Source organism: Oryzias melastigma, linkage group LG2, assembly GCF_002922805.2.
Source record: "Oryzias melastigma strain HK-1 linkage group LG2, ASM292280v2, whole genome shotgun sequence".
Taxonomy (NCBI): Eukaryota; Metazoa; Chordata; class Actinopteri; order Beloniformes; family Adrianichthyidae; genus Oryzias; species Oryzias melastigma.
The window spans coordinates 3,241,963-3,268,198 of record NC_050513.1 but is presented as its reverse complement, the minus strand read 5'-3'; the positions used below and the strand labels follow the sequence as shown (position 1 = coordinate 3,268,198).

Here is a 26,236-nt window from a genome sequence, read left to right as displayed (position 1 = left end):
CCTCGTTTCCACTAAGCGGTTCGGTATGGTACGGTCCAGTATTTTCAACGCTTCCATTGCAAAATGGACCCATCAAACGGTACTGACCCTTACTTCTTGAGGGCTGCCATCTGTTGAAGGTCCATTAAAAAATGGAACAGGGCGGTTGGGGCGGAGTCACTGTAGCCACTTGTTGATTGGGAGAAAGTGACGACGTTAAAGAATGACAATAAAGTGCTAAGCTAGTGTTTCCATTTTCCCCGTTACGACTGTATTCTTCTTATAGGCAGCCGCCCACATTCTTCTTTCAAACTACATTAAATTCCTGTCATACACAATATTCAAAAAGTAAAACTAGGAAAAGATGAGAAGATGATCTGCTGGTTGACATCCATTGTTGTTGCTTTTCTAGTCTTCACACTACAATGACACGCTAGCAGTCTACACCACACCTGCACCATCAAAAAAAAAATGTTTACCAGAATTAACTGGAGCATACCGTACCACTACTTACCGAACCAGGCCGTACTCGATTGCTCAGTGGAAACGAGGCTTAAGTTGATGGAGTATAAATTGCACTTTTGTGGCAATTTATTTAAGAAAATATGGGATGACAAATGGACATTTTATCTTGAAAGGCAAATCATAACAAAAAGATAAACTGAATATTTATGCTTCACAATCAAAACTGCATTTAAATTCACAAAACATAGGAGGAATTGAATTAGAGTCTAGTATATTAGCACAATATCTGAGCAATTATTCAGATAAACACAGCGTAAAAACACGCTAAGTCAACTAAACTTGGTATATCATTTCATATCATTTCATATCACCAAATCTATTAAATTATTCGTCCATTGCTTCTTCGCTGCTGCTTCTTCTGTGTTGCTGTCAGTAGCAAATACTGATATGCACACCTACAGTGCCCTCTAGTGGTTGTTAGTGGAAAATAACAAACATGAGTCTATTAAAAAAAAATCACATACAAGTTACACCTAAGTATAATATAATAAATAGTATAATAATATAATAAACTATTTCCGAGCTGTATTGCTCTATTTATACTACACGTATCCACAAGACATATCTTTTTATTTGAGTGCCTTTGAATTAAAGCTGTGTGCCTTCTCTATTCATCATAACATGATGTTGACTTTTTTTGTATATCTTTTGCCTTGCTAGCTTCACCCTGGCACACCACACCAGGCTTCACTTGTTTAGTCTGCACTGGACTTCAAATGAACACCTTTACTTGCCCAAACGATCCTTGCTGGAACCGTTTTTAGCAGGTCAAACTTGACGTTTGAGACACTTGTAACTGCTAGTCAAATAGTAAATGAAGCAAGTTTTATTTTTATAACCTGGAAATGTCACAACAACCACTTGTTTGAAGATGGAGATCAATAAGAAGAATAATTGCAACAATCGAAGTAAAACCAGTCCCATCTTTAGATATTTGTTTCCTTATATTCAGACTGTTTTTTGGTTTTTAATCAAAATGCACAATGTCTTTGTGACTTAATTAAACTTGATTTAGAAGTAAAATCTTCTCCAAATCTTTAATGAATCAATGAATTCCCGCTTCGTGTCAGCCGTGGTCAGCTTCGGTCTGTTGTTTTCGTCCTTGTGGCCTTCCGCGGTCAGTTTTCTGTCCCTCTGATGAACGAGCAGAAATGTGGCATCTGGTCTCCATTGTTTGCTGACCGTGGTCTATAATCAGTGGACTTTGAATGAATGGTCTGGGCTCTGGCTTTGTTCGGAATCTGTAGCCGGGGTCACTTCAGTTTGAGCTTGCTGAGATTTTTTTAACATCGAAGTTCATAAAAATGGGATCCGGGGAAAATGGCTGTTTCTAAATGTTCAGAGATGCTATCCACAGGCTAGAGATTGTGATGTTGAAAGTTTCTGAGCTTGTCGGGGCTTGAAGATTTCTTTCATGAATGGCCTGGACTAACATGAATAGGAAGCTGCTTTTCCTGATGGACCCACCCTGTTAAGGAAGACTGTGATGTGTACAGCGTGGGAGTTGAATGCCAGCTTTTTCGTTTTTAAAAATCCTGGGATAATAGTACTTAGATGGGTTCAGACTGTTGATGTACACTACAGTCTTTCAGACCAGGGTAGGGCAGATCTCCCCTCTTAATAAAGAGGCTTAATACTATTACATGTTGCTGGCTGTCTTGCTCATTCTACTGTTCGTTTGTTAGAAAAATTGCATGCTACAATAAAAATATATCTTTTCATGTGTTACTTTTTCATTTTTACTTTTTCAGGTTGCATCTCAGTTTTAAAATCTTTAAAATATATATTTTTTAAAGTCCCCCAAAAATGAAACTTCTTGAGCTTCATTCTGAGTTTTAAATTTGGATAAAAAGAAACCTTGTTGTTGGTTGTGCTTTTGGTTTAAAATCTAAGCTAAACCGTTTTCTTACCCAGTGCCGTAAAAGTGCACAAGAGATGCCAAATCTGGATAATTAATGTTCTATTTGTTGGTCATCTGGTACCTCACAAGGAAAACTAAACCAATATAATTCTTATCGATTTGATCAGTAATAATGGCTCAGACAGCCTAAATAATGAAAAAATTAAACTTACAATGTTGTTGCATTTTTTTTATTTCATGATTTTGTTAGAACTGATAAAGACTTGATGTAATATTAGACAAAACTGTGTGATAGGATTGAATGGGGTTTAAAAAATATAATTTATATTCAGCTTGTTTTCTTCTTCTGTTGAGTTTTTATTGGCTAATCACTGAAGCGTTTGCGTCAGCAGATGTTCTTTTCAGGTCTTCCGCACTTTATCACGAGAGAATGTCACAGTAACGTAAAGAAATCAAATTGGGACCATAAAAGTCCTGTTGTGGCAGCTGGTGGGTCTGTCACACCATTGTGGACATGAGTTGTCCCAAGAAGACTTCTTCTTATCTGTGCTGTCTGGAATTTTGATAGTGAACAGTGAGACTTTTGTGGCTGTGGGAACTTCCCTGTGACAAGCTAAAAACCAACAGCTTTGGGGAACTTCCCTTTTACTTTTATTAAAATGATTTCTAAGAATAAAGAGTGAATAAATGGTGGTAGACAATATTTGGATTTGGCTGGTTTGTTGTTTCCCAGGATTGTCCGCTTCACACTTGGCAGGTCTGAAAGCTCATCTCATCTCTGTTGCAGAGCAAACACATGAACCCTGACCTGTTTGAGGAATTCTGTTCACGTGGACATGAACTTCAGTGTGAATCCAGAGAGACTGAAAGTTCAGAAGCAATCTAAAGGGAGTAAATGATGTCATGCTTTATTAAGCACAAATCGCAAAAAGTTCAGAAATATCTTGTTAGGCACTTGCTTATCTCGTGCATCATTCACACGTGGTCAGTATGGGGCCAGTAAACCTTACTATGACTAATTGGATGCCTTAGTAAAAGCAAAACTTCCCTTTGCCTTACAAATACTTCATGATAACTTTCCATACTAGTGCTGCCACAAACGATTATTTTAATAATCAACTGATCATCGATTATTTTTCCGATTAGTCGAATAATTCAGTCAAGCACAAAGTGAAAGTAAAGCACATGTCTTAACCATCATTAGCTTTAAACTATCTAAAAACTAGATATAGTCATACTAGCGTTATAATAATACTAGTGTGAATGCTGTAAGATGCTGAAATTGATAACTGAAAACACTGAAGCAGATAGCCAACTAAAATATTAATTAAAAATTAGCCTAAAAAGCCTACATTAGCCAAAACAGCTAGTATGTAGTTGAAATATTCGCTAAACTCCAAAATAGCCTAAAAAACAAAATGCCTAAATTAGCCAAAAAATAGCTAGCATGCAGCTGAAATATTTGCCAAACTACAAAAAAAACCCCTCTAAATTAGCTTTAAAAACTGGGAAAAAATCCTTAATTTGCCAAAAAGTTAGCATATAGCTGACATATTTGCTAAACTACAAAAAAGCCTCGAAACAAAAAAAGCCTTAGTTAGCCAAAACAGCTAGTATGTAGCTGAAATATTAGCTGAACTCCAAAACAGCCTAAAAGCTAAAAGAAAAAACCTAAGTTAGCCAAACAGCTAGCATGTTGCTAAATTCCAAAACAGCCTGAAAAACCTTAATAAATGCCAAAATAGTCCAGAAAGCTAGCAGAATGCCATTGTAACTTTAAAATTTACTACACTCTAACTCCATATAATATAAAGTAACGACTAATCGACTATTAAATTCGTCATTGACTATTTTAATATTTGATTAGTGATTAGTCGTCTAATCGTGGCGACCCTATACCAAACATGTCAATGGTATATTCCATTGTCATGACGTTCCTTGATGTGGCCGTACGGGCCTTAAAACGGTGCGAACTCACCAGCGCTCCCCTACGACCCACCATGAACCCAAAACCTGAGGACCCAAACAAGTCAACCCCCCATATGGGTGCATGTGGCTACAGCTTTAGTTGTTTGGAATTCAAAGGAATACAGCCTTTTTCTTCAACCTGTCACTTCCCCTAATTAAGTAGAACCGCATTTCAGACAGTTTTGTTTGCTTCTTGGAGCGTCTTGTATGAAACCAAACAAAAGAAATGTAATTTTTATCAATGTTCCACTTTCTGAGAAACCTTAGTGTGTATAGATTTAAAATGATAAAAAGAAACGCACTTGTTCTTTTTTTGTGTTTTATTTAGCGTGTGTAGCACAATGTGGACCAATTAGTATTTTTGTATGAGAAGTCTTACCAAGTCTAAATATTTAATATTTCTGTATTTATTGGTGTTTAATAAAGGGGTAGTAATGAATCATAAAGAATAGTTTTTTCCTGTTTTATCCAAACATTATAAATCATGATTCAGTTGAATCAGCAGCAAGGCCTCTATCCTGCAGGAACACATTCCTGTCCTTTTTTAACGTTTGTTTTGTGTTTTTGTGACGTTTGTGCGACTCTGAAAGCCCTCTGTGATCGCTCCTCTTTGTTTTAATGCCACCTCAGACAGGAGATTTCCCGCTAGTCATGTGGATCTATTGTTGAGGTATACTAAACTGTATTTTCTATTCTCAATTCTATTTGATTAGCTCAACTGTCCCTGGATTTTTTTTTCATAGTGTTTTCTCCTAAAGGGTAACTTGGCCCTCTTGTGAAGCATTCCTGGAATCTGGTTGTTCTGATTTCATTGGTTAGAGGTTAGTCAGGCCCTCAAAAGCTTCTTTGTTTCCCTGCAACCTGTTCTGTGAGGAGGACGATCCTGGGCACAAATAGGACTCTTGACTTGATTTGCCAGGAGTTTTTTTTTTTTTTTTAAATCAGTACTTTCTTTGTTTCCGAACTAAAACATGTTTAGATTCAGTTGAGGATCCAGACAAATCTTGGATAACATTCTGCAGTTTTCAGTTTTAGGTGCTGTGGTTTTATTAATATCTGACGTGAACGCCTTACCCTTCAGGTTTGGATGGATAACCGCATATCGCTGATGCTGGATCCTCATTGTTGTGAGTCCCCTAGATGACCTTCAAAACCAATAAAAAGCCACAACTTTGTTCGTTGTTTCCTGGTAGGTTTTAGGGAAGGAAACTGGTTTCTCCAACTTCACACTAAGTGAATCTCCACGAAGAATACATTTTTACATTCATTGTTTCCTCAATAATCTAAACTGTATTCCGTCATTTTATGTAGAACAGAAGAGAAACAAACTCGGTTATCTCAAACCTTCGATTAATAACTTGCCTCTGATAGATTGTAGGAATATAAAAAGACTCAACCCCTATTTTTATGCAGATTCAGGTATTTTCACTATTTTGAAAAACTGAATGTCTCATTACGATAGGATACCACACGGTGGGTTTCTTATGAATATCGTGAAATCACCCCAAATGCTCTTGGTTTTGAAAGTTTTTCTATCTCCAAAAAAATGTCTCCTCTCCTTCTTCCTCATACTCATCCCCTTGCTTGTTCGGGGTTGCCATGGCAGTGCAGTGTTCTCCAGGTACCTGGTACCCAGACTATAATTAGAGCGATTTGTTCCTTGTCACCTCTCTTTCCCATTTCCCAACCCTTCACACTCTTCAATTTTCTACTAAAAAAAGCTGGCTGATTTTTAGTTTTTATTTTTTTGAGTGGAAGTGCAAATGCCAGCCCTGGTGTGAAGCTGGTCTCCAGTAAGCCTTTGGGGATTGACGGAACTCTGGTTTCTTGAAGTCATGGGGCGTATCATTGGCTGCACGAACCGTCGCTGTGGAGGTTTGCATCAAGAACTGGAATTCTTAACTCTCTCGAGCTATTTCTGGATGTATCCTGTTTGTCCGTGGCCGTCGACTTGGACATCCTGCGTTTGTATTGTTTAATGGGAGCTGCTGTGTGGAAATCCAGAAGTGCACAATCAATCATACGATATTGGATGTCTCATTCTGGAGAGCTTTTGCTGTTTATTTGTTCGTCTTCTATTGGTTATCTCTTCCCTCTCTCATTCATCTGTAATTCTGCTTGTTCTCCACTCACCCAGCAGACTCCTACTGAGTTGTTACTACATGATTTATTTGGTGACCTCTTTCCATCATTGCTGTAATGAGCTAAAGATGCTTTTTCTGTTTGTAATTGGGGAAACTGAGAAGTGCAACAGGGAAAGCAGATTAGGGTTTAGTGGAATGGCATTTGCTTCAGCTCCCAAGACAATGGCTTCATTTACAGGCGCATAAGTACCCTGTTTTCTCAGGGTCACTTGGTTACAGTAATGAGTTTACATGAATAGTAATAACCAGGTTCCTATCATCTCAAAGAAATAATATTATACCTTTCATTGAGAGCTCTTTGTCTTTTGTTAGGAAAGTGAATCTTCCCGATAGATGTTTGTCCCAGCACTTGTCTAACTTGCACACATTCACACACTGATGGTGACAGAGCTTCCATCATTGACTGTATATGAGGACGCCATCCATAGCAAAAATGTTTACTTCCAAATCTTAACGAAATGAAGTCCATTCAGCCCTCTTTTTTTTTTGTGATACAGACGCTGCCATTTTGGAGCCAGACATCATCAGTAAGCACCAATTGGTCTAGGCTCCACCTACTTTCATTGAGAAATTTAATTGATCAGTTTATAACTTGAATAAATTATACTACAGAAAAATATGAAAACAATCTGGTTTAGCAAGAAGATATTAAAAAAAAAGAAGTATCGGCGCAAGAATGGTTACTCTGACCAATAAAATAACTGAGTAGCAGCTGTTTATTTTTCTATAGAAGTCTGTGAGATTTTGGCTCCTTGGAACTAGGAATACTTCCTGTTTGGAACGGTGGGGGGAGGAGTCACTTAATTGTCAGTGGTTGCCATGCAAGGTGCTAACTAGACCACAAACATGGGACTCAGACTATGGTTGTGTCCGAATTCCCCCCCCTAATTACTATCTAGTGCACAATGTAGTGCATTCGCCATTTTCTAGTCCTGTCCGAATCTACTAATTGCAAAATCAAGTGCACTGGAAATTTTCCAAAAGTCTTTGCAAAAAACTAGCATACATCGATGGTCACTAGATTAGCCGATATAGACCACAATGCATTGCGGTCGAACAATTTCAAACATAAAACGTGTTTAAATGTAATATTTGAAAAAACCATCCACATTTCCACCATCAGAACACAGTGGAGTCATAAATAAACGTCGTGAAATGTTCATATTTATTCGTTTTTGCCCTTCATGAAATCGGTGACCTCACATCCGGTGTTTAGAAAAACAAAAGAAAAGCAGAGAGCATTGTGTCTGGAATACCCTTAAAATCCAGGGCACTATATAGTCTTGCACTGTATAGTTTTTAGTAGTTAGGGGTTAGGGGGGAATTCGGGCAAAGTCTGCGTCTGAATTCCTTCACTACTCACTATGTAGTGCGTTTGCTATTTTGTAGTGTCCTAGAAAATTCCCAGAAGTCTTTGCGAAAACCAGTGTACATTAATGGTCACTATATTGGCAAATGTAGACCACAATCCATTACATTTGAACTATTTTGGTGGAAAAAAAGTAAACTTTTTATCAAACCATCAGCACTTTCATCAGAACACCGTAGAGTAATTAATAGACGTTAAATGCTCATAATGATTAGATTTTCACTTCCTAAAATTGCTGTTTAAAAAAAAAAAAGTAGTGAGCATGGTGTCAGAATAGCTTTTAAAATCCGGATAGTCCTGCGTTGTATAGTTTTTTAGCATTTGGAGATTATGTTGGTAATTTAGACATAGCCTCTGTGTCTCGCCCAACTCACTCCAACACTTGGACAGCCAGAAAGTCAACCGAACCTGCAACCTTTCAATTGGAAAATGACTGCCCTTTAATTTAATGGGAAATTTATTGGTTTTAGTTTTACTATCAGACTCTGTATTGGTGTAAAAAAAAAAAAAAAAAAAAACTTGTTGGTAATCTTTCGGCATAACCTTTCAGGGTTCACCACGCCCATTCAGTTTTTACCAATTTTGCACACTTGGTTTGGTAGAGACTTTTATGACAGATGCCCTTCCTGACACAACCCTGTAGTTTATCTGGCATGGGGAAACCCAAACTCGGGGGGCCCACTGTGGATACATGCAATAGCGTTGAGGCTCTTGCCAAGGGACCCACACGCTCATCGAGCCCCCTGGGAAGCCAACGCTGGTTTCCCATGCGCCAGACCTGCATGCAGCTAGTCTAAAAGAAAACAAATGGTATTACCGGACTAGAAGGTTTCCCAGAAAAAAAATTACTCAGTCCTAAAAAACACTACCATAGATCAGACACTTGTAAATGTCTGTTCAAAAAATTGATACATGTAACAAAATCTATCTCTGAAAGAGGTATATTTAAACTACCAATATGACCAAAACACATGCACACCTAGTGGCGACCAGGTAACTCACATCCACACAAACTTAACCTACATCTACTCCAAAGCAAAAGCCACATGATGACATTTCTGCTCCCAGGTGACCCTAATAATGGTGTTGCCTCAGGTTGCCACCGCGACGACTACCAGAGGTTATAACAGGCAGGCCCCCTGGGGTGGTGGTGGTGGAGGGAGTTCTGTATCCATGGTGATTATAACCATAGAAACCAGGAGTCCCTCCATCACGTCTAGACAAATTAAGTGGGCAGAATCAGAGCACACTTCTAATCAGAGTTTATTGGTTTTCTGAGACTTTTTTTTTTCTTCCAAGCTTAATCACAAAATGCTTCCTTAAACAAATTGGACATTTCCTTTTAAAGTTAATTAAAAAACCCGTAAAAGGTTGAACTTAGCAAAATGGACCAGAATGAAAGTATGAACAAATGAGTAATGCGATTTATTTGTTAGTTTGACCTTTTCGGGCATAAATAAGTAAAATGATCAATATATATCCCAGGCTGACCTGGAATCAGTAATTGAAGAAACTCTTTAGTGAAAGGAATTCAGTTGGCATTTCTTAAGGCTCCTGCTTTGGCTTCTTAAAGCCCCGCGTTAGTTTGTCCTTATTTATGACACTCAAGATTAGTGCTCCCACAAACGGGTATTTAATAGTCGACTAATCACCGATTATTTTTCCCGATTAGTCGACTAATCAGGTCAAGTTCAAAGTGGATGTAAAGCACAGATCTTAACCATCATTAAGCTTTAAACTGACTAAAAATAAAGATAATAGTTTGGTAAATTTTGAATGAATTGTACAGCCTCTGTCCTTCAATCGTTTCTGGCATTAAAACAAGATTAGGACAAATGAGAGAGATGAGGAATATACTTTCCATCAAACTCATTTTGACAGGTGCCCCGCCCCTCAAGAAGAAGTAACAATTTAATATCAATTTTATAAATAAATTGTGTATAGGGTCAAAGGTCACCTGTCAAAATGAGTTTGATGTAAAGTATATTCCTTATCTCTCTAATGAGGTCAGCATCTAAAACAAGGAACTATTTTTCACAAATGATAAAGTTTTGGTCTCACCGACTCAAATTGTGAAAAAAAGTGCATTTTTTGGTGCTGAACGCTCACAACTTTGTTCAACTTTACTACACTCTGACTCCATATAATAAAATGTAACAACTAATTGACTATTAAATTAGTTGTCGACTATTTTAATTGTCGATTAGTCGAATAATCGTGGCAGCCCTACTCAAGATCACTTTAATTGCACACGTACACACACATTTGGTCCATTCTTCCATGCAGATCTTCTCAAGAGTTGTGATGTTTAGGCCTTTCAACTACTCCCACATACTCTCTATTGGCTTAAAGTCCGCAGTCTGGTTACAACTCTCCAGAATCTTAAGATACTCTTTACGCCCTTTGTTTCAATGTTGACGTGTTTGAGGTCATTGTCCTGTTTGAAGATCCAGCCATGCTTCATCTTCTCGTGGTTTCACTCATCCTTTTCCCTTTGGGAGAAAAGCAGCCCCAAACCATGAATGTTCCACCCCATGCTTAAGAGCTTCACCGTGATCTCCTCTCCAGTATTGGGTACAGACGATCAACCGTGCCGGCCGAGCTTTGTGCAAACACACTAAATCAGGTCAGAGATGATCCGAGGCTTTTCACTTAACAATAGCCCTCATTGCAAAAGTGGTGGTGTAGATATTTATTCACTGACGTACACAATGAAGCTTTGTTCAAGTTTCTCCAAGACTTGTCATGTTTTTGTGTTTATCGTTTCCTTGTTGTAGTCATATGTCTTCCAGTTAACAACTTGTAAAACAATTAAGAAATAATCTGCAAAAGATTTCAAAGAAAGTGGTGTATCTTTTGCAACCACAACATGGTGTTCTGTAAAACAGCTGTTAACAGTTTAATATCTATTTAAAATGGGCATCCTGCTCCTTTTTGGAGAGCTAAAGGATGATGGGTAAACCTGTGTGTGACAGAGAAAGCATGCTTCTCTCTCGGGGATCTCCTTCTGGGATTAGAGCACCTCCTTCATCCCACCCACCACCTTCATCCACCTCCCCCATGGCAGGTCTGGGCCTCCCAGATAAGGCTGCAATTAATAGCTGCAAGACCAGGATCCATTAGTGGCTCTTCAAAGATGGTGTGTGTGTGTGTTCTTGAAGCCAACTGTTTTAAGTCTTCGAATCGATGAGAAGACGACTGTAAAAATCTGTTTGTTTACATTTAGTATTCTCTTTTCTTTTTGTGGCACATTGTTTATGTGCAAGGCTGTAGTTTTGTGCAGTTAATTCATGTTTTACGAACAGGTAACATTTACCCGAAAAGTTAGTTTTATTCAATAACATTACTAAATGTTATTTTTCTGTTTTCTATTTGTTTTGCCTTGTTTCTTCTCATTTTTGTTTTTCTTTCTCAAACTTCTCTTTTTCATTTTCACAATGTTTTAGATGTTCCTTTTAACTTTTTCAATTTTTCTTTTTCTTTTTTCTTTTAGTTACTTTCCCTTTTTTCTTCCCTTTTTCATACCTTCCTTTTCCTTCTTGGAATCACAGCAGTGGATCATCAGTGAATATCTTTACTTTTTATTTTGATTTTCTTCTGCCACACCATCCTTTTATCTTCTCCTTCTACCTTAAGTCTGAGCTGTATTTTTTCTTCTGTCTCTTTAATTAACTCATTCCTGATCCCGTTCATCATCACTTCCAAAGAAAATCTCCTCTTCTTTGACCTTTACCCATCCAGCTTTGCCTTCTGGTGGCAAGAGAAGTCCTTAAAACGTTGAACCCTGTTCGCTTGCAAGTGAACTCTGGTGCGGTTCACTTTAGTGTGAATGCAAACAGATATTTAAGCGTTAGGCTCGTAGAGTAGTTTGTCTTAAGCCAAAAAATGTTAATTTAGAAGAAAAGATTTGTCTGTAAAATCATTTTATTTGGGAAGAAATAGTTTTTTTTTCTTGACAAAAAGCTTCTCAAAAAGTTGGAGAAAATCTGTTTAAAACCGAAAAGAAGAATTGTTTCAAAAATAATTTGATGACTAAAATTGTTTTATTGATTAGATATTCCAAACTACTCCAATTATCTTAAAAATACATACATGGTTTGTTGAATTAATCTGAAAGAATCATTTTTAAGGTCGTATGGTCCGCTAAGGTCAGACTGTTAAGCTCGTTGTGTAAGATCCGCTGAAGTTTTTGAGTCGGGATTATAAGTTTTCAAACTGCAGTCTCCTCTTTGACAGCATTTTTTTTCTTCCCACACCATTAAAGCACCACCCGGAGCTTTCCATAAACCTACAATAGTTGGGAAAGCACTCAGCAAATTGCTTTGCAAATAATCTGACTGTAATCGCTGGACTGCTTTAAACTTTTATGTCGTTGCGTTACGTAACTACATTGTGTGTTTGTGACTTTTACGTGCCTCCCTCAGGCCAAAAATGGCTGAATTGCTCTTCAAATGTCCACCCAGTTGTGTGTTTTTTTTCCTCTCTCTTTTTTGAATGTAAACGATGTTGCATTAAAATCAGTTGTGTGGTTGTGTGCAGCTGACAGTCTTCTTATTTTCTTGATCCAAACACAGTTTGCTGCTCAAACCATCTTCAAATTTTTTACTTTTTTTATTGTCATGGACTAACGAGTTTTATTAAAGCATCAGAATTTGCTAAATTCTCAAGTTCTTGTGACCAAATGCAAAACCTTCCTTTCAAAGACTCCAGCTCATATTCTTATGAGTGTCAATGGGGTCCAAACCGATGTGGAGGGGTTTCTCCTAATGTCCTAATCCTCATTCCTAGATTACAGGCCGTGATTCTAAACAGGAAATAAGTTTAGGAGACTTGTGACTTTACTGAAGACAGTAGGTTTTCTTGCACCAATAAAACATGGTACAAAATGTTCCCGCTAGATTTACTGTAATTATTCTCGAACTGAGCGGTTGTTTGCCTCCAAAGAATTTGTTTTTTGTCGTCGTTTCTCCTGTCCCCCTTCCTACCAGATGTCTGAAGTATCCTTGAAGGCACAGATTTGTCGATCCGTCCTCCTGTCTCCGCTCATCTCTTACCGTCGAGGTTACCGCTCTCTCTTTGTGCCGTCCGTCAGTCTTTTCTTCCGCCGTGATTTATAAGCTTTGCAGAAAGGGTGTGACCATTTATCCTCCCGACAGCGGACTGAACCGCACAGGAAGGATGGGAGAAGGCGACGAGCGGTTGGAGAAGGATTTGTTAATCAAAAGGGGGAAATGAAGAATTTAAATGTTGGTTGGCACTCATTTCCCTGAGTTATTTTGATTTTGTTTTTTGTTACAGTGAAGCAAGAATCTGAGGTGGATCAACATCCCTGTCGATGTTATGGATGATCAATTTTAAAAATCGTTCCCAGTGGGCTTTTAATCATAATTAAGCCATTTTGTAGCTAAAAACAAAAAACCTGTGTCGTCTTCTGTAACTTTAGCTTCATTCCACTGAGTGGTCTAGTGCGGTGCGGCATTTTGTGCATTTTTATTGTAAAATTGACACATTTAACAGTACTGACCCGTACCTCTTGGGGGGCCCCCCATTGGTTGTAGGTCCATAGAAAAATAGAATGGGACAGTTGGGGCGGAGCCGCTGTGGCCACTGTTTAATTGGCAGAAAGTGATGACACCATTAGATTATAACCAATATGATATATATATCATTTAAGCTAATGTTTCCAACATTACGATTTCCGGTGTTCTCTTTTGGTCACAAGTTTATATTGAAAATGACTGCAAACAACAGCAAAGCCTGGTCTGTGTTAGAACTGCAAATGTTCGTTGCTATCCTTGGCAACGGTGTGATACTGGTTGAGCTAGCGATCTATGCTAGCAGTCTACACCACGTATGTAACTGTAACCGCTTTGTGGAAGTCAGGCGCAACTGAGTGGAAACGCTTGCCAGAATCAATTGGACCTTACCATACAGTTTGGAACCAGATACCAACTCGGATGAGGAAAACAAAGATGTTTATGGATCTATTTGTCTGCAAATGGCAACACATTCTCACTCCCACCTCGTTGCGTGTAGTCGTAGTATAGTTTAGGCCCCCTCGGCGCCACTTCTTGACATCTTGGGCGTCCCCAACTCCTCATTTTTGACACGCTGACTGTTCCCATAAAATCATGTTCCTTGACCCATGGGACACGGTTCCAGGTTAGGGCACCATGCTAGGGTTAGGGTACCAGTCCACATCCTGAGGGTTGGGAACTCCTGATTAGCGTATTAATTTTTTCCTCCCTTTGGCTGTTTGGTACTGGGCCACAAAAGCTAATCAGGGGTTCCCAACCGCCAAGCCGCAACTGTTACCGTTCCAAGGGCTAATCAGGGGACTCCAACCCAACCCTCTGGACCTGGACCAGTACTAGTAACCTAACCCAGTACCCGTTTGGTGTCCAGTACTGTGTCTAGTACCACATATCGTGGGTTTGGTACCTGTGACTTAATGGGAACAGCTAGCATGTCAAAAACGACGAGTTAGGGACACTCAAAAAGTGGCGTGGAAGGGGCCCGAACCATACGTCAGTATATGCTGAAATTAGAGTATACATTTTTCCCTGTCTGTGGCCGCTTGTTACCGGGCCGCAGAAGATAATCAGGGGTTGCCAACCTCCAGTCCGCAAATCGTTACCGGTCCAAGGGCCGCTAGATACCGGGCTACAGATGCTAATCAAGGGTCCCCAACCCTCAGGACCTGCACCAGTACTAGTACCCTAACCTGGTAATGGTTCCATATCAAGTACCACGTCTAGTACCGGGTCCGGTGGGTTGAGGTCCCTTGATTTCATGGTAACAGTCGGCACGTCAAAAAAACGATGAGTTGGGGACATTCAGAAAGTGGCGCAGAAGGGGCCCGAACCATACGGAAGAGTTGGGAGTGAGAATGTGTATCAAATGGATGCATAAGAATGGAGCGAAATATTTTCTACGAGACGAATACGATATTTTTGACGTTGCATTTTTCTGTCTGCTCCTGATTCACAACAATTTAAATAAAGAAGTACATAGGAATGCAATTTTAAGCTAAATTTTCTTTAGAAATGTCAGAAAAACCGCCAGAAAAATGCCACAAGAACGAGTTAAGAACAGCATTTCCATCGGAGTGGGCCTTTAAACTAATCCGGCCGGGTGGTACAGATGGTCAGGCGTCAGGAGTGATGTCCACCAGCGTGACGGTTCCTGCGGGCCGCGGAGGGCTCTGACCAGGAGGGGATTTTACGCCCCGCTGTGCGCGTGTGTGACTGAAGGATTTATTACAGTTTGCACCAGGTTGAACCCTTCAAAGGTGCAGATCTGGCTCACAGACGGGAAAGCTGATCCAATGGTATGCAGGTGCTGTTGTTGACCAGATTTAGCCGCTGTGCTTTTACAACAAAACGGGTTATTTGTTAGATTCTATGTAAATACGGGACATAGAAACTCAGTTTTCTTTATTATTTGAGCTTTTCTAGCAGCCTTAAGTCAGTGTGGACTAAGTAGACAGCAGCAGTAAATCCTGTTCTGCTGTCTGACTCGCTTTTATTGGAGTCAGCTCATGCTGGCTCCCTCTTTTCTTTTTTCCCCGGGTGCAGTCTGGTGAAAATAGAAAAGCTCCAGAGACCGCCGCCGCCGTCGTCTTCTCCTCCTCCTGCCGACGGTTTAAACACTTTTTATAGAAGTGGAATTTAATGTCAGCTGATAGAGTCTCTTCGCCCCGTAACACCAGACATTCTCAGAGTTTCATCAAATTGAACCAAATTTACCCCCCCTCCCATATTGGACGGGGGCACGATGCCCCTCGGATCCACGCAGGTCTGGAGGGTTGGGGGTGTGCCATCCATCCAGCAAAAACAACATTTGTTTGGCTGCCAGGGCCTTCAGAACCATTAACGAGATTAGGCGGCACACAAAGGCAAGCGGCCCCCGCTCCTCCCTCCCTTCTTCTCCTCCCTTTTTTTTTTTTTTGTTCCAGCTCATTTGCCGGCACAATGCGGACATTCAGTAGTTTGTTGGCACCTCCTTTTTTTTTCCTTCTGTACCGAGGTGGAGCGGAGATCTCCTGCTGGAGGTGGATGCTCCTCCGGCCTCCGGCGACCGCTCACTTTGTTCCCTTTGGAGTGAAACAACCTTAAAAGAGGGTTATATAAACACTGAAGAGCCATGGAGGCGGGGCTTAAATACACAAGCATAACCCGTTTCATGTGCTTTGAGTTTTGTGTTGGTCTTTAGTGAGATTTTTAATCTCCATCTAGAGCAGGGGTGTCAAACTCAATCACACAAGGGCCAAAATCCAAAATCGAAAACACACCTTAGGTCGCGGGCCGAACAGGACAACATATATTTAACACTCTAAAACTACATTTTTAAAACTTTTAACTTTTAATGCTAGTGTGAATGCTGTAAGCTGAATTTTGCTGCTGAAGATGCTGAAATTGATAGCTAATAAATGCTAAAGGTGATAGCTGAAAACGCTGAAGCTGATCGCCAGCTAAAATATTAGCTAAATGCCAAATTTGCGTAAAAACCTTAAAAAAAAAAAACTTGGGTTACCCAAAACAGCTAGCATGTAACTGAAATATTAGCTAAACTCCAAAATAACCTTAAAACAACTCGGTAAATGCCAGAATATTTCAAAAAGTTTGAAAAATACAAATTTTTAAAACTTTAAAACTGTAACTTTTTAACATAATCATGAATAATTAAAAGGCTGGATTCTTATTCCACAATAAATCAACTTAATCTTTAAATAACTTTCAATATTTTGCTCTCCATAAAAATATATTTTGTCAAATTATGCAAGTTGAAAACGAGCGCAAGATAACATCGGGTCATTAATAATAATAAAATATAATGTTCTGGATAGAATTACTCAGAGGGCCAGATCCGGCCCCCGGGCCTTGACTTTGACACATGTCATATACAGTCTTCTCAGCTAACGTCTCCGCTCGCTCTCACAGGTGCCCACGGACGTGTCGATGGGGCTGCTGGCCGAGCCGCAGGTTGCCATGTTCTGCGGGAAGCTCAACATGCACATCAACGTGCAGACGGGCAAGTGGGAGTCCGACCCCTCCGGCACCAAGAGCTGCATCGGCACCAAGGAGGGGATCCTGCAGTACTGCCAGGAGGTGAGGCGGGTGGGGAGGGACGCTGGTTGCTCCTTCAGTGGAGGGTAATGTGCAGCATCGTGTTATTTTGATTGGTTGAAAGGTGTTTCATGAAGCGTAAGGTGGCTGACTACAAAACAGTCCTTTATTGTCTTCTGTTTTCAACACTATAAAAATGTTTAATTGCTGTCATTTTAATGCTTTAGTTTTGTCATTTCATAATTCCTTGTGGCTTCAAGTAGGTTGTAATGTATCAAACCAAAGCAAAAAAGTAGAAAAAGACAGTCATTGTGATAAGGCAATGAAACATACCACCCACTTTGAGAATAGTAGATTCCAGTGAGAACAGAAGAAATCTTCTGTATCGTAGTGAAACGGGTAATTTGGGATGAGCAGATATCCAGCTTGTCTGGGAGAAATGAAACAGCCTTTTTTTGTTTTAAATAGAAGTCCTATTTAAAAGGATTAAAGACTTCTTCTCAGCAATGAATCACTCCTTTTGAAATGAATTAAAAAATACGAGATGTTGCAACCATTTGACCTCATTTTTGTGACTGAAACTGAAGAATAGACACAAAGTTTGTTGGATGCAAATGAGAGATTCACTTGTTTTAGTTTTAAAAAAATAAAAGAAGAAGAAAAGAGATTTCCAGGCACTTTTGTGACCAACGTCTTGTGGTCCAGGTGTATCCGGAGCTCCAGATCACCAACGTGGTGGAGGCCAACCAGCCGGTCAGCATCCAGAGCTGGTGCAAGAAGGGGCGCAAGCAGTGCCGCGGCCACATGCACATCGTGGTTCCCTACCGCTGCCTGGGTGAGCTTCCAGCTGCAGGACTCGATTCATAAATTATCACCTTTTTCAGATCCTATTTGATGCATTTAATTATTATTTAAAACAAAAAGTGGAGCCTGGAGAGGAAGAGGAGGCTGTAAAAATTAAGCTGTGTGATTTATTCAAACGTGTGCTTTAGCATGAGTCAGCAGAATGTGGGGATGCAGTTCAGCTGTGAGGAAAAAGTTGTCCTAAATGGAGCAAAATGAAGACTCTAGAAATACCTTCAGGGCGTCGGTGCTGATGTGTTTTTTGTTTCTGCCGCAGTGGGAGAGTTTGTGAGCGACGCTCTGCTGGTCCCTGACAAGTGTAAGTTCCTGCACCAGGAGCGCATGGACCAGTGTGAGAGCCACCTGCACTGGCACACTGTTGCCAAGGAGGTGAGATGACCCGCCACCGCAAAAAAAAACGCCGTTGCTGTCTTTACTTTGAAGGATGTGTGCACATGTTTGCACGGTTGTCCAAACATGAGTTCATAAACTTGAGGGCGGAGCTACTTTCAGAGTACGAGTCTCACTGCTACATCATGGAAGATGCATCTACCAATGATAGATCAAGTTTTTTTTTTTTTTTTTTCATTTAAATATTCTCTACTGCAGGAGCTGTGTCTGAATTACTTCCGCCTCTCTGTCAGTCGCTGCTGTTTGAGTCAGTTTAGCTGTACAATTCTAGCCTGTCATTTTCCTTTTTGCAGCAATTGCAGGTAAGCTCATATTAGAATGGGGTGGGTGGAGCTTCAGTTAAAATGTTGAAATGTTGTCTTTACGTAAAGTCTTACTCAACCATATTTTTTTCTGTTTTAAAATTGCTCCTAGTTATATATAATCATAATTGGTTATGATTATGGCTTTTTTAGCTAACATCAGAAATACTTTTATTTTTTTAAGACGTTTTAGGCACCGCAACAGGAGTTCAATTGAAATACAATTCTGGTTTGTGGGTGGGAAGCAAACGCTGGCACATGTGTGAGCCTATAGCCTGGAGCGAATGTTGCCACATGCCCGAGGCTGTAGCCTGAAGCAAAGGTTAGCACAAGCACAAACTTGTAGCCTGAAGCAAAGGTTGCTGCGCGCGAGCAAGCTTGTAGCCTAAAGCGCATGTTGGGGCACCTGCGAGTGAGCGAGCCTCTAGCCTTAAGCGACCGTTTGGGGCACGCGCGAGCGAGCCTCTAGCCTTGAGCGACCGTTGGGGCACGTACGAGCCTCTACCCTTAAGCGACCGTTTGGGGCATGTGCGAGCCTCTAGCCTTAAGCGACCGTTGGGGCACGCGCGAGCCTCTAGCCTTAACCAAACGTTGGTACACGTGCGAGCCTCTAGCCTAGGGGTTGCATTAGCACCCCTAAAAATAACAACAAGCAACCTCGGATCAAACTAGTTGCGCGCTTTCAAGTCAGAATCCCAATTCTCTGACAATAGTCAGTTTTAATTATTAATTCTTTGATATGGGACCTCTACTATGAGAAAAATACTACAAAAAGATGTTAAAAACACAAAAAAATATATTTTTTTTCAAACTGACGATTGAAGAAAACAATTCTAGTTCAGTTACTGTATGGAAAACTGATTTCTATGATACCCTGAAAAAAAGGCAGCCTTTGTGACGATGAATGGTGAAAATGTAGCCGCAGCGCTGCAGTGCTGTCTGTTAGAAAGAACAAAGCAAAGCATCTCTCACACTGCATTTACTGCATCTCCTGGTCTGTTTGTCCCTGCAGTCTTGTGGAGACAGAACTATGACCCTCCACGATTATGGGATGCTGTTGCCGTGCGGCATCGACCGCTTCAAGGGAGTGGAGTTCGTCTGCTGCCCCACCGAGGTAGAGCGCAACGCAGACAGCGCCGAACGGGACACTGACGACTCCGACGTGTGGTGGGGCGGCGTGGATACGGACTATGCCGACAACAGGTCAGCCCGATGGACGCCGCTGAGCGCCGACAGCAAAACCGGCCTCAAGGTTTTCACTCCTGCCCTCCGTCCTCTCTTCCCGTCTCACAGCAGGTTGTGGGAGCCGGAGCCAACGGAGCAGCAGGAGGAGCCCAAACCATCTGTGGCAGAGGAGGACGATGACGAAGAGACGCCCGAGGAGGATGACGAGGAGGAGGAGGACGGCCTGGACAACGACCAGGACGGGGATGGAGAGGAGGACGAAGAGGTGGTGGAGGAGGATGACGACGATGAGGACGACCAAACCGACGACTTTGACGCGCTTGACGATGAGGCCGGCGAACCCACCGCCAGCGTCGCCATGACCACGACCACCACCACCACCACCGAGTCTGTGGAGGAGGTCGTCAGAGGTGAGGATACCATTCAGTTCTCCCAAAAACACATGCAGCTCCTCTGTCACGTCACAGGTTCAATTATCTACCATCCATTAGAATCAGAAGTCTCCTCACTTCAGTCTTTAATTGGGCTTAACTGCCCTTCCAAGCATTCATAATCCCCAGACCTGCTCGCACTCGTCTCTCAGCCTCACGGCCTTTGATGCATTTTAGAGAAACAGAGATCACTCACAACCCTCAGCCAAAGAAGAGTCAAAGGCAAAAATGCTGCAAGCAGCATTGGTCATTCAACAAAACACTTTTTTCGAAATGGCGGCTTTTCTTTGGTTCTATCTCCATAGCGACCATTTTATTTTTTGGTGGCCTAATGACGACGGACAGGTTGATGTCATTTTTAGAAAAATCGGCAAAAGTAAATTTCCTTAGCAACTGAGGTGTTTTGCTAACCACGCCCACATTCCTTATATGTTTCAGTAAGATTACATGTTGTATCATTTTGATCGGCTCAAGCCAGGGATTCATATATGAAATAGTCACAATGACAACAAGGCAGCGCTACATTAGTGTGCCCGCCATTGTTTTTAATTCAAGGTTCCTCTTCCCGAAGTCAAAGTTAAACGAAACGTCTGTTGTGGTAAAAATGTGTGAAGATTAAGATTTTACGTTTTGTTTGGGAAAACGTAAAAATGTCACACTTTGCCACAATATGGCCGCTAAGGTCATGTGACTTTCTCATATTAATTTCAAGACTTCCTTTAAATATCACCAAATTTTGACATTTTTTTAACCCCATAAAAGATTTTGCCCCCGTTCGTTTTTTTGCCGGTTTATCCCGCTGTGATGTCATCATTTTTTCTGGTGGGCGGAGCATTCAGTATGTCAAAAGTTCCTTTTCAACAGGTTACTGGTGTGTTTTTGAGTATATATGAAGGTGAAATTTTCAATGTAGGGAAGAAGGAGAATTGCAGTCCAGGACGGCTACGTGGCGTAATTATGGGATGTTTTCTGAATGTGTGTCTTCCAAGATGTGTGCTGGGCCAACGCAGAGACCGGCCCGTGCCGGGCCCTGCTGACCCGCTGGTTCTTTGACCGCGCGGAGGGCCGCTGCGTTCCCTTTATCTACGGCGGCTGTGGAGGCAACAGGAATAACTTTGAGTCAGAGGAGTACTGCATGTCTGTCTGCAGTAGCGTCCGTAAGTCCTGCTGGCGGTGGCGCCGGCCGCTCCACTTCCAGTCTGTCCGCTCAGAATTAACAGCTGTTCTCTGCTTTCCCTGCAGCTGCATTCCTCTCTAACATGCTATCACGCCTCTCTGCCTCTGTAATTATCACTCAAACATGCTTCCTCTAGTGCAGACTCAATTGTTTACATTTTTGATTTCCTCCCTTTGAAGGCTTTTATTTTGATAGGGAATTATTGATACGATTTGTTTCCTCCGAGGAAAACTGCTTAGAAACAGCAGAATGAAGATGCTGAACGACACTTGTTATTGCCATGGTTACGGGGCCTAAAGAGCCTGTAGGATAACCAGCATAATTCCTGTGATTACAGTGACTCTCCTCTACCGTACATATTAGTTTAGCAGCAACGCGAGCTGTGAAATCCTCCCCACAGAAATGATTTCTCTGGAATAATCCACGCTTTGCCGCACATTATCTGTCGTATCGTTGGCGTGCTACAAGGCCACTCACGTTCCATCCTCCTCTCCGAGGAAATGAGCTTTCACAAAAGAAGTTGGGAAAAGAATGGAAAATGGGATTTTCCGGTTTATTAGCCTGCCAGGCAGAGGTTTTGCATATAAAAGAATCCCCCTCCCTGCAGAGGATCCAGGTGTGTGCAAACACAAAGTGGGCTGCGTCAGATTCCACACCTTCAGCTTCTGAGTCACGACGTGGAGCAGCATCCCTGCAGCACTCCAGTCGTGCCTCCGCCACAGATTTTAATCCCTGCGTTTGGGAAAAACCGCTTCAGGACACAGTATTAGTTTGTTTAAAAAGAAAATGTTTTCGTCGTTAAGCATCATATTTTTGTTACATCTTTTTGGGTCACATTTGGAAAAAAGACTCAAAATCTTAGCATACAGAATATTATTTTATTAACATTCTTCACCACCTCTGTCAGAGATAAAAGAAAGAAAACACACAAGAAAGGATGAGAGTTAAAATATTCATTTTTTTTATTTTTACAATTTTCTGAGTATTATAAATCCACTAACATCAATAGTTGGTAGTATTATTTAAAGGGGAGAGCTGGTGGTGCTTCTAATAGTCTAAAACTGTCTTTAAACCTTTAAATTATATTAGTTAATAGTTTTGATTAATTCGCCATCTACTGAGTTTTTTTAAGCTAATTTCAAGTTTAGCTTATATTTTAGCCACATGCTAATGTTTTTGACTAATGTGTTATCTAATAGTTTTTTTGAGGCTAATTTTGAGCTTTGCTAATATTTAGCAACAGACTAATGTTTTTGATTAATTTATCTACTGAGGATTTTAGGGCCATTTTGTTTGTTTAGGTAGTATTTTAGCAACATGCTAGCTTTTTTGGCTGATGTGGCATCTACTGAAGTTGTTTTAGGCTATGTTTGAGCTTTGCTAATATTTTAGCAATGTGCTAGCTTCTTTTCTTTGGCTAATTAGGCACCTATAAAGGTTATTTAGGTTAAGCTTTAAGCTTTGTTTAAAGGTTTTTTTGGTTAATGTGGCTAATTTAGCTCATTTTAAGCAACACACCACATGGTTTTGCTAAATTTGCATACTTGAGGATTTTTAAGCAAGTGTACTACATTTTTCCAGAAATTTAGGCCAACTTCATGTGTTTTCATTAAATTTTAAGTCTTTAGCATTCTTCCAATAGCTCTTGAATTTTCAGTAAATCCCCTCAGCAATTAAAGAAAATTTCTGCTGCATTTTAAACAATTTCAGCAACACCATTAAGCAAAAAGCACTCACACTATCTCTTCGCAGGTAATGCAACTTTGCTAGTTTCTTTTCCGTTTTAAATCATTTAAAAACAGCAGATAAAGTCCTCTTTTTGTATTTTTTTAAATATATATTGGAAATATGTAAATACTAATAAAGTAAAATACATTTATTTTTGAATAAATAAAATAATACATTTATTTTGGCTTTAATACACATANNNAAAAAAAAAAAAAAAAAAAACCTGCTTTGCTGATAAATTAAACCTTTTGGTTATTTTAAAATGCTTTTTAAGGACAAAATAAATATATATTTATTGAGAAATAAATAACAAGTTATTTTAATGTTAAAATATTTCAAAAATGGTGAGGAGTCTTCAGTTGAAGCGCCACTCCGTCTCCAATCTCCGTAGGTTTGGGATTACAGCCTCACATTCCCCCTTCAGCTCCACCTCTAGAGCGTTCACAGAACACAGGTGGGTGGCGCTCCGAGCTCGGGTCAGAACCGAGCGCATCTCAGTGCTTTTTTTCCTGTGTTTGGTGCGGTTGTAGCCCCCAGCAGACGGAACCAATCTCACAGGATGTGCGACCTTCATGGCCGCTCGCGCGCAGGAGACCTCGTTTGATTGCGCGTTTGTGACGGATGATTAACTTTCCACTGATTTAATCCAACTTTCACGCAATAACCGATCCAATTTAGTGCCTTGCTGGTGGCTCTGAGGGTTTAGGAACAAACTGGTGCTGGTGGTTTGATCGAGTGATGTGTTTTCTTTCCCTTTTTCCTCTTTTTGAGGCTTTCTAACAGCATTAACCCAAACGTTTGGTTTTTGTCTGCTGGTTTAAACACTTCCTCGCCTTCTCCTCCCTCCACACAGTTCCCACCGCCAAGCCCAGCTCCCCCGACGCCGTGGACCACTACCTGGAGACGCCCGCCGACGAGAACGAGCACGCCCACTTCCAGAAAGCCAAGGAGAGCCTGGAGGCCAAGCACCGCGAGAGGATGTCCCAGGTACTGCAGCGGGAAAGAGGATTTTCTTTAGGGAAGAAATGAAACTGGAAAGGTTTTTAGTAGGTTGGACTGTTAATCCCCGCGATGGAAGCCTCTAGGCTGTAATTGTGTTTGTTAATCAAGCGTCTCAGAGGGGGATCCAGATGGTCGCCTGTAGAGTCACAGAGAGCGCCTCTGCTCCATGTTTGCTCATCCCGCCTTAGTGAGTTTGAGTCGAGGCTGAAGTGAAACTTAAAAAAAACCCACTCGGTGATTCACCGCGGGGACATGTGGGAGGATGAGCCGGACCGAAAAAGGGAAGAGAAACGGCGTCAGTTTCTGTGCTGCAGCATCTGACGCCATCGTGGGGGTTTCAGGCCTAAAAATGGGAATGTGACTTCGTTTGTGTGGCAGAAAAATAAAACCGTGTTGGTCTGCAGGTGATGAGGGAATGGGAGGAGGCAGAGAGGGAAGCCAAGAACCTTCCACGCGCCGACAAGAAGGCGGTGATTCAGGTAAGAAGACGATGGAGCTGGCGGTCGTCCCTCAGAGAGCGGCTACCTGAAGCGCGTGTGTCGCTGCAGCGTTTCCAGGAGAAGGTGGAGGCCCTGGAGCAGGAGGCAGCCGGCGAGCGCCAGCAGCTGGTGGAGACGCACATGGCGCGGGTGGAGGCGCTGCTGAACGACCGCCGCCGCCTGGCGCTGGAGAGCTACCTGACTGCGCTGCAGGAGGATCCTCCCAGGGTAACGAACCCACACGGCGTCACACAAGACATTCCTGACAGGAAGTCTGCCCAGAATTTGATCCGATTTTAATTTGTTAATAAAGTTTTATCAAAAATAAAAGTTTTCCCACATCCCAAAGTCATATTAAGCACTTTAAGGAGTTTAATGCGTCAAATAAAGTTATTGAGGCGTAAACATCAGTGATTCTGGTAATAGGGCAGTCGGGGGTTCAAATCCCAGCCCGTATAGCCATCAGGCAAGACGCCTAAGCCTCTAATACAGGGGTGTTGAATTCAATCGCTCAAGAGGCCAAAATCCAAAACACACCTTAGGTCGCAGGACAAGTTAGAAATAAGCACAAGATAACATTGGGCCATTAATGACTGTAAATTAGAATTACCTGGAGGGCCGAATCCGGCCCCCGGGCCTCGACTTTGACCCATGTGCTCTATGTCCTGAAGTTCTGCTGTTTTCCCTTCAGCCTCGACATGTCTTCAGCTTGCTGAAGAAGTACGTGCGCGCCGAGCAGAAGGACCGGCAGCACACCCTCAAACACTTCGAACACGTCCGCATGGTTGACCCCAAGAAGGCGGCGCAGATTCGACCCCAGGTAACCTTCAGCGCCAAGTCTCGGATAAGAACTGAATTCACGAGAGAGAAGGTGACCCGGAAGTCATTTTTATTTATTTTACCTGCTGCAGGTGCTGACCCATCTGCGAGTCATTGAGGAGCGCATGAACCAGTCTCTGGGTCTGCTCTACAAAGTGCCCGGCGTGGCCGACGATATCCAGGACCAAGTGGGTGAGTTCTAGATTAAGTTTCATCGGAGAACCATCAGCCACGCCCAGAACATGTATTACTTTTTTACATTTTCTGAGATAATGTGTTGGTTTTTATTTTGTAAGTCGCAAATTCAATACTAGCAGAGATTTGAACAAAACATATTTTGTGGTTGTGGATTTAATCTGGGGAAATTTCTCAAACAAAAGTTTTTTAGGTTTTTTTTCCCATTATACTGTAGGAAAACGTTAAAATCGCTAAATTTTGCACTTTGCCACAAAATGTCTGCCAAGCTGTAGGTCCTGCGACCATCCCATAATAGTGTCAAGACTTCCGTTGGATATCCTGACATGTGTGTTTTGGTTTGTTTGTGGATTTTGATTTTTAAGACATTTTTTAGGAGATCTTTAATTTTTTTGGGTTGGTTTCTCCCACAGTGATGTCATCGTTTTTTGGGGGAGGGGAATTGTTCACTCAAAAATCAATTCACAGATGTTTAAAAAGTTATTTATGAAAGTAAAAATAACTTTTAAAAATTGAATATGAACTAGAAAATCGTTTTTGTTGTTTTAACCGTTTTTTTGTATCAGTAACGGTTATCTAAAGTACAGGATGAGTTTGATCTTTACTGTGTGTTCAGATACTTTAGAGGTAGAAGTTGTTCTTAAATCTGCTTGTTTTGAGTCTTTCTCTTTTCCTGATGAGGACATCAGAGCCTTTTGGCCTAATTCTTCTGTTCAGAGTGGAATGAAAGCGCTGAAGATAAATCCCCTC

General features: G+C 41.2%; 1 protein-coding gene across 2 annotated transcripts in view; it reads left to right on the top strand.

Moving 5' to 3' along the window:
- Positions 1 to 26,236, top strand: part of appa (amyloid beta (A4) precursor protein a) — a 32,814-nt gene that overhangs the window by 1,747 nt on the left and 4,831 nt on the right. Inside the window, exons 2-12 of one of the 2 annotated variants that reach the window (XM_024294290.2) lie at positions 16,789 to 16,956; positions 17,620 to 17,749; positions 18,035 to 18,147; positions 19,483 to 19,673; positions 19,764 to 20,065; positions 21,076 to 21,243; positions 23,845 to 23,978; positions 24,398 to 24,472; positions 24,542 to 24,700; positions 25,164 to 25,292; positions 25,384 to 25,483. In XM_024294290.2, the coding sequence (XP_024150058.1) occupies positions 16,789 to 16,956; positions 17,620 to 17,749; positions 18,035 to 18,147; positions 19,483 to 19,673; positions 19,764 to 20,065; positions 21,076 to 21,243; positions 23,845 to 23,978; positions 24,398 to 24,472; positions 24,542 to 24,700; positions 25,164 to 25,292; positions 25,384 to 25,483 (1,669 nt within the window). The remainder of the gene's footprint in view (positions 1 to 16,788; positions 16,957 to 17,619; positions 17,750 to 18,034; positions 18,148 to 19,482; positions 19,674 to 19,763; positions 20,066 to 21,075; positions 21,244 to 23,844; positions 23,979 to 24,397; positions 24,473 to 24,541; positions 24,701 to 25,163; positions 25,293 to 25,383; positions 25,484 to 26,236) is intronic. The other variant, XM_024294291.2, reaches the window with a different exon arrangement.